Source organism: Melanotaenia boesemani, chromosome 24 (genome assembly GCF_017639745.1).
Source record: "Melanotaenia boesemani isolate fMelBoe1 chromosome 24, fMelBoe1.pri, whole genome shotgun sequence".
In the NCBI taxonomy this organism is placed as follows: Eukaryota; Metazoa; Chordata; class Actinopteri; order Atheriniformes; family Melanotaeniidae; genus Melanotaenia; species Melanotaenia boesemani.
In genome coordinates this window covers 5418092-5435682 of record NC_055705.1, presented here as the reverse complement: position 1 = coordinate 5435682, position 17591 = coordinate 5418092, and the positions used below count along the sequence as shown (strand labels likewise).

The 17591-nt window shown below is 45.0% G+C and overlaps 2 protein-coding genes across 3 annotated transcripts; both read left to right on the top strand.

The window, feature by feature from the left end:
- The first annotated feature begins 1465 nt into the window (after nucleotides 1-1465).
- On the top strand, nucleotides 1466-5184 carry c24h1orf115 (chromosome 24 C1orf115 homolog). Its single transcript, XM_041978894.1, has 2 exons — nucleotides 1466-1778; nucleotides 4861-5184. Exons 1-2 carry the CDS (start codon nucleotides 1578-1580, stop codon nucleotides 4999-5001), a joined length of 342 nt encoding a protein of 113 aa, XP_041834828.1. The 5' UTR covers nucleotides 1466-1577; the 3' UTR covers nucleotides 5002-5184.
- Nucleotides 5185-7179: 1995 nt separating this feature from the next.
- Nucleotides 7180-16481, top strand: LOC121635557 (solute carrier family 22 member 13). 2 transcript variants are annotated; one of them, XM_041978787.1, is made up of 10 exons: nucleotides 7180-7507; nucleotides 11486-11583; nucleotides 11670-11824; nucleotides 13067-13235; nucleotides 13323-13425; nucleotides 13558-13697; nucleotides 15374-15585; nucleotides 15674-15782; nucleotides 15856-16107; nucleotides 16217-16481. In XM_041978787.1, exons 1-10 carry the CDS (start codon nucleotides 7280-7282, stop codon nucleotides 16323-16325), a joined length of 1575 nt encoding a protein of 524 aa, XP_041834721.1. In that variant the 5' UTR covers nucleotides 7180-7279; the 3' UTR covers nucleotides 16326-16481. The 2 variants fall into 2 exon arrangements, with proteins under 2 accessions (XP_041834721.1, XP_041834722.1); XM_041978788.1 differs by having other exon boundaries at nucleotides 7426-7507; nucleotides 11490-11583; nucleotides 16217-16480.
- The last annotated feature ends 1110 nt before the right edge of the window (nucleotides 16482-17591 follow it).

Here is a 17591-nt window from a genome sequence, read left to right as displayed (position 1 = left end):
GATCTGGCAGTGGTTCTACGTACACAGGATCCAGATCGCAACCAGCAAATGTTAAATTTGAAGCCGAGACCAACAACATAAACCTCCAACTCTCAAGTCAAGGATCCGCAGATTAAAGCCACAACATGCTGAGAAAAGACCGTCAAGGTGCAGGTTAAGATGAGCCTCAGGTCCGGTTCATGGTGAAGACCAACAATTTCCAGGTCAATTTTTAACTCTAAAACAAATCCTGGGCAAAAATGAAAAGGTCCCAGAAAAGTTCTTCAACCTGCAAATGGGAGAAGTTTTCTTACAGGAAGCTTTCCAGGTTTCCAGGTTCAGAGAAGACGGTCTGGTTCTGGATCTGGTTCACACCTGGCTTCTTCTCTTGGTTTTATTCTTGGTTTATTCAGCGTGTTTCTAAGTAGATTTGTAATCTGAACAGTAATACTTACAGATAAAATTATAAGCACTTAGATATGACTGTTGTCGTCATATCAGAGAAGTCTCACAAGACAAAGAAGAGCCAGGTCAGCGAGCAGCAGAGCGAAGAAGCCTAATCACCGATAACCTGTGTGAATGAAGACCGTCCTTTCTCTATTCTGAAACTTATGTGAGAAAGACTCTTCTTCGTGTGAACTTACAGATGACAGGAAAAGGCACTCTGTAACGTCATATCATCAGCTCTTTCATGAAGGCTTTATTTGGTGATAACAAATAGTTTCCTCCATGCATGATGGAGCTTTAACCTGCATTTCAGACAGCGGTTTCTGGAAGTCTTCCTGAGTCCATGCAGTGGTTTCCAGTAGAGAATCATGTCTGCTTTTAATGCAGAAGATCACCAGCATCCAGCCTTGTCCCCAACACACAGAGATTCCTTCTAATCCTCTGAATCTTTCCATCTGAGAGACTCTGCCTCTCTGAAATGCTCCTTTTACAGTCATGTTACTGACCTGTTACCAGTTAACCTGATTGGTTGTCAAATGCTCCTCCAGGTTCTGGTTTGTACCAGTTACTTTTCCAGCCTTTTGTTGCTCCGGTTCCAACTTTTTCCATCAGATTCACTATCAGCTCATATTTTCTATCACATGGTGAAATGTCTCAGTTTCACCGTCTGACATGTTGTTTATCTTCTACTGGGAGTAAAAGATGACCTGATGAGATTCTGCTTTTATTTACATTTAACCCAGAGACCAAACTTCTATTGAACTGGGGTTACGAGGGAATCAGACACAATCAGCTGATGCCTCCATGAGAAGTGCTGCATGAAGCATGGAGACAAGCAAATCCACTCTAGCTGTATTTGGAGAATTTCATACCCACAACTCTGTTTCAGGTTTTTTATGTTGACCTGCGAGGTTTCTGTGTTTGTTCTGTAAAACAAACAGCAGAGAATCAACCTGCACAAACAGCAGTCGATCAGATGGGTGAAGCCCCCCAAACCTCCACATTCTTCTCTAATCCTGCTTTTACTGTGTTTTATGTCAAAGCTCAGGTTCCTTTGTCTGTAAAGAGCTTCAGGCTACTAATAAAGTTTGACTCCTCCTGGTTCCAAAGGTCCTGAAAACAATCTGTGAGAGCCAGACGAGGAGAGAGGGATGGGAGGGCAGGAGGAGGCCGGAGCTCCTTCAGCAGGGAAGAAGCAGCAGAAAAGCTCCAAAGAAGTTTATTTCTGTGTCCTGCCAGACAAATATGAACCTCTGATTGAGGAGGAGAGAGAGGAGACAGAAGAGGAAAGGAAGAAGAGGAAAGAGGAGAAGAAGAACAAGAGGAAGAAGAGGTACAAGAAGTATAGGAAGGTAAGACGGCATGATGACGCTCGGTCTGAGGAAGGGTGGACATTCCTGCAGCCACGCAAAGGTCTGCTCATGATGACATAAACTGCAGAAACTTTTATAAATACACGTCCACACAGTGGAATCTATAATAGATTAAAACCTTTATTCTAAATTCTGAGAAAGTCATTAGATTAAATATCAAGTTTTATTTACTGTTACACTGAGACATGTAAAGGTAGTAAAATAAATGAATGTGTGGAAATACTAACATCTAATCATACTTCCCAGAAAGTTTGGTCTCTGGGTTAAATGTAAATAAAAACAGAACCTCATTAGGTCATATTTTACTCCCAGTAGAAGATAAACAACATGTCAGATGGTGAAACCGAGACATTTTATCATGTGATGAAAAATATGAGCTGATAGTGAATCTGATGGAAAAAGTTGGAACAGGAGCAACAAAAGGCTGGAAAAGTACCTGGTACAGACCAGAACCTGGAGGAGCATTTGATAACCAATCAGGTTTAACTGGTAACAGGTCAGTAACATGACTGGTATAAAAGGAGCATTTCAGAGAGGCAGAGTCTCTCAGATGGAAAGATTCAGAGGATCAGGAGGAACCTCTGTGTGTTGGGGACAAGGCTGGATGCTGGTGATCTTCTGCATTAAAAGCAGACATGATTCTCTACTGGAAACCACTGCATGGACTCAGGAAGACTTCCAGAAACCGCTGTCTGTGAACACAGTTCACCCTGAAACCCACAAATGCAGGTTAAAGCTCTATCATGCAGGGAAGAAGCCAGATGTGAACAGGATCCAGAACCAGCTTCTTCTGTCTTCTCTGGACCAAAGCTCATTTAAAACAGTCTGAGGCAAAGTGGAAACCTGGATGAAGATGTGAAGTAGTTTGTGGAAAGCATGGACGGCGTGTCCTGCAGACTAAAGAGGAGAGGGAGCATCCAGCTTGTTATCAGTGGACAGGTGAAAAGCTGCATCTCTGATGGTATGAGGCTGCATTAGAGTCTATGGCGTGGACAGCTTCCACATCTGTGAAGCTCCATCAATGCTGAAAAGTACATGGAGGTTTTAGAGCAACATCTGCTCCCATCCAGACAACGTCTCTTTCAGGGAAGACCTTGCAGATTTCAGCAAGACGATGCTGAACCACATCCTGCATCCATCACAGCAGCATGGCTTCACAGGAGAAGAGTCCGGCTGCTGAACTGGCCTGCCTGCAGTCCAGACCTTTCACCAGTACACAACATCTGGAGCTTCATGGAAGCAGGAATCCAGCAACCAAGGTCCAGGACTGTAGAGCAGCTAGAATCCTGCATCAGACCAGAATGGGACAACATTCCTCTCCTAAAACTCCAGCAACTGGTCTCCTCACTTCCCAGAAGTTTCCAGACGTGTTAGAAGAAGAGATGCTACACCTGCTGAACACCACCCTGGAACTACTTTTTACACCATGCTGAACATCACCCTGGAACTACTTTTTACACCATGCTGAACATCACCCTGGAACTACTTTTTACACCATGCTGAACACCACCCTGGAACTACTTTTTACACCATGCTGAACACCACCCTGGAACTACTTTTTACACCATGCTGAACATCACCCTGGAACTACTTTTTACACCATGCTGAACACCACCCTGGAACTACTTTTTACACCATGCTGAACATCACCCTGGAACTACTTTTTACACCATGCTGAACACCACCCTGGAACTACTTTTTACACCATGCTGAACACCACCCTGGAACTACTTTTTACACCATGCTGAACATCACCCTGGAACTACTTTTTACACCATGCTGAACATCACCCTGGAACTACTTTTTACACCATGCTGAACATCACCCTGGAACTACTTTTTACAGACGTGTTGCTGCATCAGATTCACCATCAGCTCATATTTTCCATCACATGGTGAAATGTTGTTGATCTTCTACTGGGAATAAAATATGACCCGATGAGATTCTGTTTTATTTCCATTTACACCGAGTCCTGACTCTTCTAGAATTAAAGTTGTACAATATAATAAAATAATTAACGAACATCATGTGCAAACATTAAACGTGCTAAAAGAAATGACATATAACCAAGTTTTTTAAACATAATGAAAAGCAGACTAATAAATGAAGACATTTTATTCTTTCAGGTGTAACAGTTCATCTAATTAAAAGACAGAAAACTGGACACATTATCATTTATAGAATATTTTTATCCAGGTAAATGATCTTTAATCCCAACAGCACAAGGGGAAATGGAGTTCGTGGGCATTCCAGCAGTGTTTTAGTTCCAGCTGGTAAACATTAGCTCAACTCTGTTTGACCTTTGACCCCGACACGCCGTTTCAGTCTGATAACAAACCCCACAGCCACGCACATACCGAGAAGCTGGTCCGAGTCACACAAACACACCTGGTCTGTCTTCCCGGTCCACGTGACCACTACCGACTCACCTGCTGACTCACCCTCATGGACTTATGATGTTCTTGACATCTGCAGAACCAGAGATGTTCACAAGTCCTATTCTCCAAGTCCAAGTCAAGTTACAAGTGACTGTTATTTGTAGTGAGTAGTGAGCCGTCTGGTCTGCGGAGAAGATGCGTTATAACATCTAAGGAATGTAAAATCTGTACTCAGCGTCTCTCTGCCAGCATTCAGTAGCAGCTCTGGTCTGTAGCTTAAACTGGAACGCTCTGCCGCTCCTCTGGATCATTTATCCACTTTACTGAATTTAGAAAACCTGGAGATGAACATGGACATTTATCCAGATCAGTAAACATGTTTTAACTTATCCAGGAGTTTTTTATGTGAACCAGGATCCATCTGGACCCACTGAGAGAGTTAAAATAGTAAGACTGCAGCTCATAGCATCATTTCCTGATTGTAGAGGAGGGTCGATAGAGGGGTGTGTGTGTGTGTGTGTGTGTACGAGACACCCTCTACTGGCCATGAAGTGGAACCGCATGTAAAGCACATCCTCACTGGCTGCAGTTTTCAGTGTCGGCCTCCATCTTTTCTGTAGCGGGTGGATGGTGTGATGTATGGCAGGTCGTTTAATGGCTGAACTTCTTCTTCTGTGGTGCAGAACGTGGGGAAGGCGCTAAGCTTTAGCTGGCGCTGCCTACTGGCCGGCCTGCAGAGCATGGCGTCCACCTACTCCACGCCGCTCTCCGCCATGGCTACCGTGGTGACGGAGGTCGACCGAGCCAGCAGCAGCAGAGCCTGATGGGATACGGTCCAGGAGACGATGGGATCCTCAGATTACATCCATAACGCTTGTGTTAACGTGACTTGTGACAGTTGTGTTTAATTGTTTATTTTTGTTGTTGTTGTTTTATTTTTAGTTTTTTTTCTGGTTCTTCCTGTGACACATTTACTGAATTTGATCGAATAAATCTTTCTTCATCTACCTCCTACTACCTCCTGCTTTTTCTACAAATTTTCCCCTCCTTTCCACTTCCCTCTGTTTCCTTTCTTCCTACTTTTCCTTTTTCGTTCATCTTCCTTTTCTTACATCTTGCTTTTCTTCCTGCACCTTCTGTTTCTATCGCTTGGATTAATCTCTTTTCTTCTTTATTTTCCTCTACCACCCTTTTATTTGCCAGTCTCAGAAAGAAAGCTATCTTTTTCTTTTCATCTCTCTCTCCTCAAAGCTTTCTAATTTCCTTTCCTAACTCGTTTCCTCCTTCCTTTCCCTATTATGTTTACACATCCCCTTTGTTTAATTCTTTCTTTGTACTTTATTTCTCTTGTTTTCATCTTAAACTCTGGCCTGTTTCCAGTAGTGGATCTATGGGGGGACAAGGAGCAGCAACTGCCCTCTAATTCAGAGCCTGGATTTTTATATCTTTACGTTATAACAAAACAAAACAAATCATTTGTATATCCAAGAGACTTTCATAGCATTTAAATAAAAACTCTATTCTCAAAAGTAAATAAATAATTAAAAATAAATAAATAAAGAAAAAATCTTGGGCCCTTCGAAAACTAAGCTCCGGCCCTGCACCTCATCAGTAACATCTAATAAATGCTAGTGACATACAGAAATATCGTACCAGCTGATTGTGTCTTAGAACAGATTTTCATGTCAGAATGTTAAGACAGTATTTTAGTGATGTTAGTGATTTGATGACATGTAGTTCATCACAAACTGGATTAAAGTGTAAAGTAAGTATAATACCAGGATCTTGTCTAAATTATACCCAGTTGGTGGGAACTACTTTTTCTTCGGTAGGCCCAGCGTAGCGGCGCAGCAGCGGTGGATCACCCAGTCAGTCCGTAGCTTCATGTGTGGAGCTGAACAGCAGCTGTTTGATGTGTATGGGAACCATACACTGTATATAAAAGATGGGCGGAGCCTCCGTGACGTCACCCGCAGGTTCCTGAGGAGCAAAAGTGAATCTTTTTAACATGGGAGTCTACGGGGATTGACTGTTTGGAGGTTGTGGCTTGATGGGAACACAGAGCGGTTTCTATAGCAACAACACAAACCTCCTTAAACATCTGAGAACCAATCAGAACACAGAAGATGATGAAAGGATGATGAGGAGGAAGAGGAGAAGAGGAGGAACAGGTGCTGCAAGGTGAGACAGACCTTCTTGGAGTCCTTTGATCCTGCAGGTACGTTCCATCTACTATCAGATACAGTACTATCAGGTATCATCAGGTACTATTATGCTTTATTAATCCCAAGCTGGAAATATTCTTTCTCTGCATTTAATTGCTGGTTGCTGGAGCAGTGGGAAGCAGAGAAATTCCTGCTGTCCCCGACATCCAGACCCAACCAGAGGCAGAAGCCTGTCAGTGCTCAGAGAAGGGCCAGATTATAGAGATGGAAGTAACATCTTAGTCATCCTTAATATTAGTTCATATTCATTTACTTTACTCATTTAGAAGCATACTAAATATAGCATGGCTGGTCTGGTCTACTTCCTCAGGAAGCTCAGATCCTTTAATGTCTGCAGCAAAGTGCTGGAGATGTTCTTCCAGTGGTGGCCATCATGTATGCTATCTATCTATCTATCTATCTATCTATCTATCTATCTATCTATCTATCTATCTATCTATCTATCTATCTATCTATCTATCTATCTAAAAGAGCTTTAAGATAATGAAAACTCATTCAGATTCAGTCCTTTGATTATTTATTCACCTTAGTTATTAAAAAGTCTCAGTATTGTTAGAAGCTTTGGTGACGTTAATTGCTATCGGATCGATACCAGCTCAGTATCGTCCACCATCCAGTCCCTTTGTGTGCTGCGCGAGCTGCGGCAGTGTGTGGTGGCGTCCACCGGGTGTCGCTGTTTCACTCCGGGCTCTGTGAGCCAAAGAAGGTGGAGAAAGGAGCTGAAGAAATGTTGAAGTAAACACGACCCGCCTGCTGGTCAACAGCTATCGAGTAACAGCAGCTACAGCTCAGACAGAGCGCAGCTCGCGGCAGCATGAGCAGCTCCTGAAAACCTCTGAAGTTTCTTCTCAGAACCGTGGCTCCGGGAAACCCCGCCATGTCCCCGCTGCAGCGCTCCGTCTACTGGCGCCTCTGCCTCCTCTACTTCTTCACTCCCTTTCTCTTTTTCCTCGACATTTTTACAGCGGCGGTCGCAGCCGAAACGTGTCACCATGACAACGGAACTGTTTCTCGGCGTGGCAGTTTGCCACCGACGATAGAAAGCAACCAATCAGAGCGCGAGGAAGTTTCAAAGGACGAAGCCGATTGGACGACAGATAGAGAGGTGATTGCGCCTCACTTCTTATTTTTATAGAAATAATTTCACCTGATTTTATTTAACCTACAGAACATGATAAATGATAATTAATCAATGACAAAGCTTCTCAAAATGAACAACAATTGAAAATCAAATGAAAAAATATACGATTAACTTCGGCTGTAAGACATTTCAATCAAATAATCACTGAAAGAAATCAGCTGATTCTGTAGAAAGTAATCCATGACTGCGCCAACACATTGCATAACGGAGTGTTAATCTGCAACCGGAGGCTGTTAATGAAGCTTTTCTGTAAAACATTACAAGATTGAGGATTTAACTTCTGGCTGAGGGATCTGAAGGGAATACCCGCCGCCTCTGGGACATCTCCAGCTTTTAGGAGCTGTGTTTACACGCTGTGCAGAGTTGGCTGTGTTACACTGAGTTGGTACTCACAATATTCTGTACAGGCCTCTGGAAAAGTGTTTTTTTACCTGGCCATTTTCAGAGGAATGTGTGTTAAACCACTTAAAGAGGATAAATTATGCAAAAATCACATGTGATGTTCTAAGTCACTACCAGACCAAAACACCTGTAAAAGAAAACTTTTTTAGTTTAAAATGATGTTTTTAATTGAACACACAAGACTTCTGCACTCAGATACACCACAACGGAGGAATAAACTCCAGCTGCTGGTCTTCAAGCCCACCCACGTCTAGACTGGATTATCTGGGTCCGGCGCAGCTTCGGCCGCCATCAGAAAAAAAGAGGCTTGACTGAAATGCTCTGTTGTGGTTGTATCCCTCCATAAACCCCCAGCTTCAGGGGAAATACGAGTCGTCTGGATTAACTTTATATTTCAGAGTCTTGTTCCAGAAAAAGTCAGTAAAAAAACAAAAAGAAGCTGTTGGTCTGCAGCAAACACTTTGAACCTTTTGAAGTTTTACCAACATGGACCAGTTTAACCAGGATTCTCCAACAAATTACACCTAAAGGCGGCTCAGCTCCAGATGCTGTAGACTAACTTCAGACCAGGAAAGCACGTAAATCCGATATAAACATGTTTGAGGCTGATAGAGCTAAATCCTGAAAGGCCGGACAAAGTTTTTAGCTTTAAAAAATCAGTAAATGTCCTGGTAAAAGAGGAGTTCAGGGGCCTCATTTCTAAAGCTGGCGACAAAACCAGCGTACGCCAACTTTAGCCAACTTCTGGGTTTATAAAAACCAAACTTGGAGGGAGGATGTCCTTACCTCCATGGCGACTCTGACCCTGGTGTACATATTAAATCTGGAGAAACGGGAAACTTTGACACCAACAGTCCAGAATTAAACCAATGAGATGATGTGAAACGTGAGTAAAAGGAACAAAATCAAATACTTCCTGTCACATGTTACATATTAAAGCTGTTTACAAAAATGAATAAAGAGTCTCCAAACTCTGCGGTGGTCTCGGACCTCTGCGGTGGTTTCGGACCTCTGCGTTGGTCCCGGAGCTCTGCGGTGGTCTCGGAGCTCTGCGGTGGTCTCGGTGCTCTGCGGTGGTCTCGTAGCTCTGCGGTGGTCTCGGACCTCTGCGGTGGTGTCGGAGCTCTGCGGTGGTCTCGGAGCTCTGCGGTGGTCTCGTAGCTCTGCGGTGGTCTCGGACCTCTGCGGTGGTGTCGGAGCTCTGCGGTGGTCTCGGAGCTCTGCGGTGGTGTCGGAGCTCTGCGGTGGTCTCGGACCTCTGCGTTGGTCTCGGACCTCTGCGGTGGTCTCGGAGCTCTGCGGTGGTCTCGTAGCTCTGCGGTGGTCTCGGACCTCTGCGTTGGTCTCGGAGCTCTGCGGTGGTGTCGGAGCTCTGCGGTGGTCTCGGACCTCTGCGGTGGTCTCGGAGCTCTGCGGTGGTGTCGGAGCTCTGCGGTGGTCTCGGTGCTCTGCGGTGGTCTCGGACCTCTGCGGTGGTGTCGGAGCTCTGCGGTGGTCTCGGAGCTCTGCGGTGGTGTCGGAGCTCTGCGGTGGTCTCGGACCTCTGCGTTGGTCTCGGACCTCTGCGGTGGTCTCGGAGCTCTGCGGTGGTCTCGTAGCTCTGCGGTGGTCTCGGACCTCTGCATTGGTCTCGGAGCTCTGCGGTGGTGTCGGAGCTCTGCGGTGGTCTCGTAGCTCTGCGGTGGTCTCGGACCTCTGCGTTGGTCTCGGAGCTCTGCGGTGGTGTCGGAGCTCTGCGGTGGTCTCGGACCTCTGCGGTGGTCTCGGAGCTCTGCGGTGGTGTCGGAGCTCTGCGGTGGTCTCGGACCTCTGCGGTGGTCTCGGAGCGCTGCGGTGGTGTCGGAGCTCTGCGGTGGTCTCGTAGCTCTGCGGTGGTGTCGGAGCTCTGCGGTGGTCTCGGAGCTCTGCGGTGGTCTCGGAGCTCTGCGGTGGTCTCGGACCTCTGCGTTGGTCTCGGACCTCTGCGTTGGTCTCGGAGCTCTGCGGTGGTGTCGGAGCTCTGCGGTGGTCTCGGAGCTCTGCGGTGGTCTCGGACCTCTGCGGTGGTCTCGGAGCTCTGCGGTGGTGTCGGAGCTCTGCGGTGGTCTCGGACCTCTGCGGTGGTGTCGGAGCTCTGCGGTGGTCTCGGAGCTCTGCGGTGGTCTCGGAGCTCTGCGGTGGTGTCGGAGCTCTGCGGTGGTCTCGGACCTCTGCGTTGGTCTCGGACCTCTGCGGTGGTCTCGGACCTCTGCGGTGGTCTCGGACCTCTGCGGTGGTCTCGGAGCTCTGTGATCCTTGTGGCAGAGACACATCATGAGGTACCACAGCGTTCTCAGTTCCTCTGAAAGTTTGACAACACTGGGTTTTCTGGGAACCGGGTCGGGGATTTCACAGCCAAGCTTCAGCTGTGTGATGCCAGACATGTTAGACGCCATCACTGGTTTGTCCCAACGTTGCATTAACTTTCCTACATTGTTTCAAGTTGTTTGTCACATGCAAGATGGCAGTAAAATGCAGTCACACATGCATCTAAGGCTGTGCACACCCATTTACTTCTACTAAAAAAACAAAAACAACACGGTAATAAACTAAAAAGATAATAAATATAAAATCTAATGAACCACAGCGAAGTGATGTGCTGCTATACAGACCGACAATATGTATATATACAATATATTTTCAGTGTACATGGAGCAAAATATAAAGCTTGTTAAAGGGACATGAGTAAAGACGGTTTTTCCCGCAGAAGGTAGGACACTGGCCAGGGTCACTACAGGGTAGAGTTCCCACTTCTGCCAGCCTGAGGGAAGAAGCTCCTCCCGAGTCTCTCTCTGGGTTCGCCTTAATGAGCCTTAGACGACGGCCACCACACCGTTGTTAGGATGATGAGGGTCTCTCATGATCCTGTTCGCTCCCCATGAAGATGTCCACTCCAGTGTAGAACATCCTCATGGTCCTCAGAGAGGCTGAACTTCCTCAAGTGTCGCTGCCTCATCTTCTTCACCTGGCTGTCTATGTGCAGAGTCCAGGACAGAGCCTCGGTGATGTGCACACCCAGGTACTAGAACCTGCATCCCCTCTGCGTCGTCACCTCCGTAAGCTCGCTAACATCCTGCGAGGATCCAACAAAGCGTCCTGCAGCGTAGCCTCCACCTGGTCGTTCCAGCGCCTTACCTGCCTCATAGAGACCTCCTCCTGCTCCACCTTTTGTTTGTTCTTGACAACCCTAACCCTAACCCATTTGTAGCCTCTTTGAATTGTGTCTAATAGTGGTTCAAAATGTTATTTTCTCGGGTGGCACACGTAACGTGTTGATAAAAAGTAATGTTTTAAAGGTTAACCCTGTTAAAATCCCCACCATGATGAGGGCAGCGTCCAGGTGTTCGATCTGGATGCAAGTAGGAGGCTGGTTCCGACTCATTTACCGGATTCATAGTAATGTTTGGACATGTTTCGATGAATCCCTGCACCCGTGTTTTTTCTGGACGTATAGAAGGAAATGATGGTTTATTGTATTTAAGTCTGTGATCAGTAATATCTTTATGTGTGTGTGTGTGTCAGTCAGTGTGTGGCTGGACCAGCTGGTTGTCTTATGGTCAGAATGTCTACATGATGGGTCTGCTACTGGGATCTCTGGTAGGAGGAGCAATGTCAGACCGGTATAACACACACACACACACACACACTTACACACTTACCTGAAGGAGGTGAAGCAACAGATACCTGATGGATGCTTTCTGTGCAGGTATGGGAAGCGTCCGGTGCTGCTGGTGTGTGTGTGCATGCACGCCGTGTGTGGCCTCGTGCCTGCTGTCCTTTCTCAGCCGCTCCTCTTCCTCACCATCCGCTGCCTGACAGCATTTTCCTGCTGCTGCATCAGCATCTGTGCCTTCAGTCTGGGTAATGCAACCACCTGAACCCGCCAGCTCATCATCGCACATGTCCAACGCTTCATTAGTCATTTAATCCATTAATAACATCTACCACCTGTGACTTCAATTTTCTATTAAACCGTTTTTAAAAGACTTAAAGCTTTATACCCTGCTTAGATTAGGAATGATTGGACAGTCTCACTAGCAACTATTCCCATCTTAGAGAAGAAAAGTGGGCTGTTTACCTGTGCTCTTTGAAACGGACATCTCAGAAGGTGGGAATCATTACTCATTAAGTGTTCTTTCTATGTCAGTAAGAACAAATAAACATTCCTTCACCTCTATGGTGCTGCCCAAAGCTTCATGCTTGGGCCTCTTCTCTTTGCAGCACACACCACTTCCTTGGTTTTGGTTAACTTTATGACTTCATGTATCAGTGTTACGCTGATGATATTCCTCTGTACCTTCAGTCATTGACAGATGAAAATTCAGGTCTTATTGGACTTTCCCAACTCCGGATGCAGGCCATCGTTATGTCTTACCTCAACGTCTAATGGTTCAGATGGCTCGGACTGCAGCAGCAGCATTTCTGGTTTTATATCAACCAGAAATGACACGGGTCACCCCATTACTCATTAAACTTAGCTGGCTTTTGGGGACTTAAACTATTTCTGGTTCACTGTTTTCCTCTTGTTGTCTAGTACTGCTGTCTATAAAACAATACAATCTCAGTTTAGATTTTTCTCATTTGTGGATCTATGATGGTGGAACAAGTTATCAAACCATCAGCACAAGGGTGTCCCCTTCTTCATTAGGGTTTGGAAAATATTGATACAACATCAAGGAGTTTATAGAAGAGTTAAAGTCAGGTATCAGTGGTAAACACAAGCATGACCAGCGTAAAAATGATCGAGCCCAGAGGGAACGTGTACTGTGCAAACGAGAGTGGGCCCAAAATAGATCTTTGAGGTACACCACAGGTTAGAAGGGATGAAAAATGTTATGAGAAGACAACCAGTCTGATAAAGATCTAAATCACTTCAGAGCAGTGTCTCAGATGATTCACTGTTTAAGATGGAAGGTAAGAATATGGTAGCCAGAGTCAACAGTCACTAAAAGATCATTGAAATATGACGTCATTTAGAAACCAATATGAAAAAGACAAAAACAAAATAGAGCTAAACACAGCTGACCGATGATAGAGCCATGCTGACCAGGTGGAGGGTTGATGAAGCAGCACCACCTCCTGACCTATATGTTTGTATGACAGCCGTGGAGTGGACCCTCCCCGGCGCTCGGCTCTGGCCGCCCGCCGTCCTCCCGTTCTGCTTCAGCCTGGGAACGATGGGCGGTGCTTCTCTGGCCTGGCTCAGCCCCTCCTGGACACTCCTGCACCTGTCACTGGCTCTACCCCAACTTGTGTGTCTGCCGCTCTACCTGTAGGCCCACACACACCTGCCATCATGCTTGTGCTTGGATGTTTAAAAGTCTGTCCGACACTGATTTTTTTTTTTTCTTTTTTCAAGTTCAATCCCAGAGTCTCCTCACTGGTTGCTGTTACAGAGGAAGATGGATGTTCTGGAGCATTACCGTGGCAACAGTCCTAAAGATAAACAGTATCTGGAACTGGTAAAATAAAACAAACAAAAAAAACTTATTTCAAGTAAAGCAGGTCAATTACAAACTGGATCTTTAATCATCCACCAATCAGCCTTCGGTTTGAGCGTCAGTGACTGAGTGAACACCCCTGTTTGTATTCAGCTGCTGGACTCAGCCTGGTCCGACCTACAGAAAAGCACCGAGGCCCAGATGGAAACACTTGGAGCCCACGCTCCCAGTAGCATCACCCACCTGAAGCATCCAACCATACTGCTGCGGCTGTTCATCATGAGCTACCTGAGGTACTGCACATGCTCAGTGGCTGTTGCATTCTGTCTGTCCGTCTGCATATATGCCCGTCGTAATACTTCATAAGTAGGTAAGTAAGTAAATGTTTATTTATAAAGCACCTTTTAAGATAAAAATCATGAAGTGAACAGAATACAATATAACACAATAACACAGAGAACATAAAAACAAATAAAACTAAGTAAAAGCAAGTTTAAAAAGATGTGTTTTTAGCTGCTTTTTAAAAGAGATCATGGAGTCCACAGATCTCAGGCTGAGAGGAAGGAGGTCCAGAGGGAAGGACACACTGCTGTTCTGTCACCTTTAGTTTTCCAGCAGACCTTGATCATTTAATCTCAGGGATCAAGGAATTGGACCTGCTGGGAACGTAGGACTGCAGAAGGTCTCTGATATATTCAGGTGCTTGGTCATGTAGTGCTTTAAAAAGTTAAAACCAGAATTTTAAAATCCAATCTGTAATAAATGGGAAGCCAGTGCAGCTGGATCAGTAACGGAGTGGCATGAGTACATTTGGAGGATGTTGTTATCAGCCTTGCATCAGTGTTCTGGACAACTTGGAGACAGTCAAGAGATCTTTTGCTTAAGCATGTGAAGATGGAAAATCAAGTCTGGATGAGATGAAGGCATGGACGATCATCTCCATCTCAGATGGTGAAACAATTGGACTCAGCTTGGCTTAATATTTTTTCTCATCTTCTAAATTGATAAGAAGTTTCAGAGTGCACAACTTGCTATGTCTGAAGTTATATTTGACTTCTTAGAAATGCAGTCAGTCTAGGTTTAATTAACTGAGGAAGCTAATGAGCCTGTGTGTGAAGGCCTTTGGATTTTTTTTTATATATTTATTTTATTCCATTTTTTGACAAACAGCACAGACATGACATGAAAGGAGAGCAATAGAGTATAAACATGTGGGTACAATAGATAAAGGGTGAGTAAAAAAAAGATAAGAGAACAGAAATAAATGACAGTGGGCACAATTTCCATTCAGCCTCATCCTTAAAATATTAACTCATCCTTAGCAAGGAAGTGTGCAAATGACAGTCAGTACTGAAGATCCAAACAGAGCAAGGCTGGGAGGCATTTGTTATATAGTGAGTACTTAGAACAAAGTACTCCTGCTATCCTCACAATCCAATGGTGATAATATTTTGACTTGATGTCTGTGTGGAACAGGATTACACAACTCACCAACACCCAGGAGATGGTTTCAGTATTATGTCATCATCAAACTTTGACTCCTTGTTGTCAGAGCACACTCAAACACACGTGCCCCACGTGGCTCTGATTGGCTGATAGAAGCTCTACCTTGTGCAACAGTTTAGACCTGCCATAGAGCTGTTATCAATAAGCCCTAATCAGAGTAGAGAAGATCTCACAGAGTAAATAAAACCACAGCAGATTTCCTCAGAAAATGAAGACATAGCTGCTGCTAAAAGTGAAATCTGGCAAAACAGCAAAAAAAAAAAAAAAAAGAACAAATATTTAAACTTTGATCCAAAGCATGTGACTGGAGTTAGCAAGATACTTAGAAAACCTGACCCAGATACTTAGAAAACCTGACCAAGATACTTAGAAAACCTGACCTAACCTTATTTAAAGATGTGATGTGAAACATCTGGAGATGGTTGGAGCTGCTTTAACTCCCATCCCTCCTGCCATCCCACAGTGCCACTTCCGCCTTGACGTATTTTGGGATTTGCATGAACATCGGCTCATTTGGCGTCGGTGTCTACACCGCCCAGTTCTTCTCGGGTCTGTCGGAGGCTCCCTGTCTGCTCGTCCCACTGATCCGTCTGGGACGTCGACCAATCAGCATGCTGGCTCTGTTTCTGAGTGGAACCGCCTGCTTCCTGTCCTTACTGATGTCCAGATACAACGGTGAGCTGAGGACGGCCCTGCATGTGCAGGTCTGACATGAAAACCATGTCTGAGCTGGTTTATGGAAGGAGGTATTTGCTGTGTGCAGGTGAACCGGTGCTGGTGATGGCTCTGGCTCTGCTGGGGAAACTCTGCATCCTGGCCGCCACCTTCATCTCTATTCTGTACAGCATCGAGCTGTTCCCCACCGTGGTCAGGTACAGAACAACACTTTCCTTTCTACATGTTGACCAGCGTCTACAACCAGTAATAACACCAATTTCTATCCAGACAGCGCTGCATATCACTGGTCAACTTGTCTTTCCGGCTTGGCTGTCTGGCCACGACCTTCATGCCCTCCACCCCTGGCAGAGCGATCTCATTGGTTGCGATGGTCGTGTACAGCAGTGGACCAATCATAGGCTGTGGTCTGTGCATGCTGCTGCCGGAAACCAGCGGCATCCCGCTTCCCGACTCACTGAAGGACTGCGAGAGGCAACACCAGCCCCACCCATCCAGCACCGTCACCCTCTGGAGGCTGAAGTGAGAACGCATCCGTCATTTTCTTTTCTCCATTAGCTGGTGCTGGTGGACCGAACAGGATTGGATCAGGTTTTCTGTTTACAGTGTCTTATAACCTGTTTTTCTTTAGGAAACAAGTGGACAGCCAGATAAAAAAAACGGAGATCCTCCCTACAGAGAAGGTCAACGTTCAAACACCAAACACCATTTCTGTAAGCTGCAGAGATTTAATCCTTTAAATCAGACCGAAGCGATCAAAACGGATTTAAGTTCATGTCTGCAGCTCCGATGGTTCATTTCCCTTCTGAGGATGTTAGAGGATTTATGACTAGAGAATATGTGTTTTAGCCTGTTTGTTTTATAATTATATATATATATATATATATATATATATATATTAGCACTTTGTTCTATTTTTGTCACTGTGAAAATAAAGTGAACTAAAAGCCATCTTCTGGTCATCATTTATCAAATGTCAGACTGTCTGATCTTTGCTGGTTTTCACGCATGAAACTAAAGAAATGGGAACCAATGATGTCTCTTTGTAACAAAGAGCCTAAAGTTCCAGTTTAAACCGATTCTTTACTAGGTTGTTATGCATCGACACAACTCTGGTTTTTCCCCGGAGTTTAGAGCCTTTTTAACTCCGAGGTCAGAGTTACTCTGCTCTGGAACTGGTCTGGTACAAGGACCAAAGAAGAGTTGAAAGACCTTCAGAACCAGAACTGTTGATTACAGGGTGTGCAGAATTATTAGGCTAGTTGTATTTTTGAGGATTAATTTTATTTTTGAACAACAACTATGTTCGCAATGAACACAAAAGCTGAATATTTTTGGAAGTTGGAGTGGGGCTCTTTTAGTTTTAGTATCTTAGGAGGATATCTGTGTGAGCAGGTGACTATTACTGTGCATAATTATTAGGCAACTTAACAAAAACCAAATATATACCCATTTCACTTATTTATTTTCACCAGGGAAACCAATATAACAACTCAAATTTACAAATATACATTTCTGGCTTTCAAACACAAAACAAAAACAAATCAGTGACCAATTTAACCACCTTTCTTTGCGAGGACACTCAAAAGCCTGCCATCCATAGATTCTGTCAGTGTCTTGATCTGTTCACGATCAACATTGTGTGCAGCAGCAACCACAGCCTCCCAGACACTGTTCAGAGAGGTGTACTGTTTTCCCTCCCTGTAGATCTCACATTTGATGAGGGACCACAGGTTCTCTATGGGGTTAAGATCAGGTGAACAAGGAGGCCATGTCATTATTTTTTCTTCTTTTAGACCTTTTCTGGCCAGCCACGCAGTGGAGTACTTGGATGCGTGTGATGGAGCATTGTCCTGCATGAAAACCATGTTTTTCTTGAACGATGCTGACTTCTTCCTGTACCACTGCTTGAAGAAGGTGTCTTCCAGAAACTGGCAGTAGGACTGGGAGTTGAGCTTGACTCCATCCTCAACCCGAAAAGGTTCCACAAGCTCATCTTTGATGAC

What these genes read in the sequence shown, in the direction of transcription:
- LOC121635557 (XM_041978787.1), top strand. Translation starts at nt 7,280, where the DNA reads ATGTCCCCGCTGCAGCGCTCCGTCTACTGGCGCCTCTGCCTCCTCTAC. An exon ending in GTGTGTCTGCCGCTCTACCT is followed by an intron (nt 13,236 to 13,322) that starts GTAGGCCCACAC and finishes TCTTTTTTCAAG; the next exon opens with TTCAATCCCAGAGTCTCCTC. An exon ending in GTCACCCTCTGGAGGCTGAA is followed by an intron (nt 16,108 to 16,216) that starts GTGAGAACGCAT and finishes GTTTTTCTTTAG; the next exon opens with GAAACAAGTGGACAGCCAGA.
- c24h1orf115 (XM_041978894.1), top strand. Translation starts at nt 1,578, where the DNA reads ATGGGAGGGCAGGAGGAGGCCGGAGCTCCTTCAGCAGGGAAGAAGCAG. An exon ending in GGTACAAGAAGTATAGGAAG is followed by an intron (nt 1,779 to 4,860) that starts GTAAGACGGCAT and finishes TCTGTGGTGCAG; the next exon opens with AACGTGGGGAAGGCGCTAAG.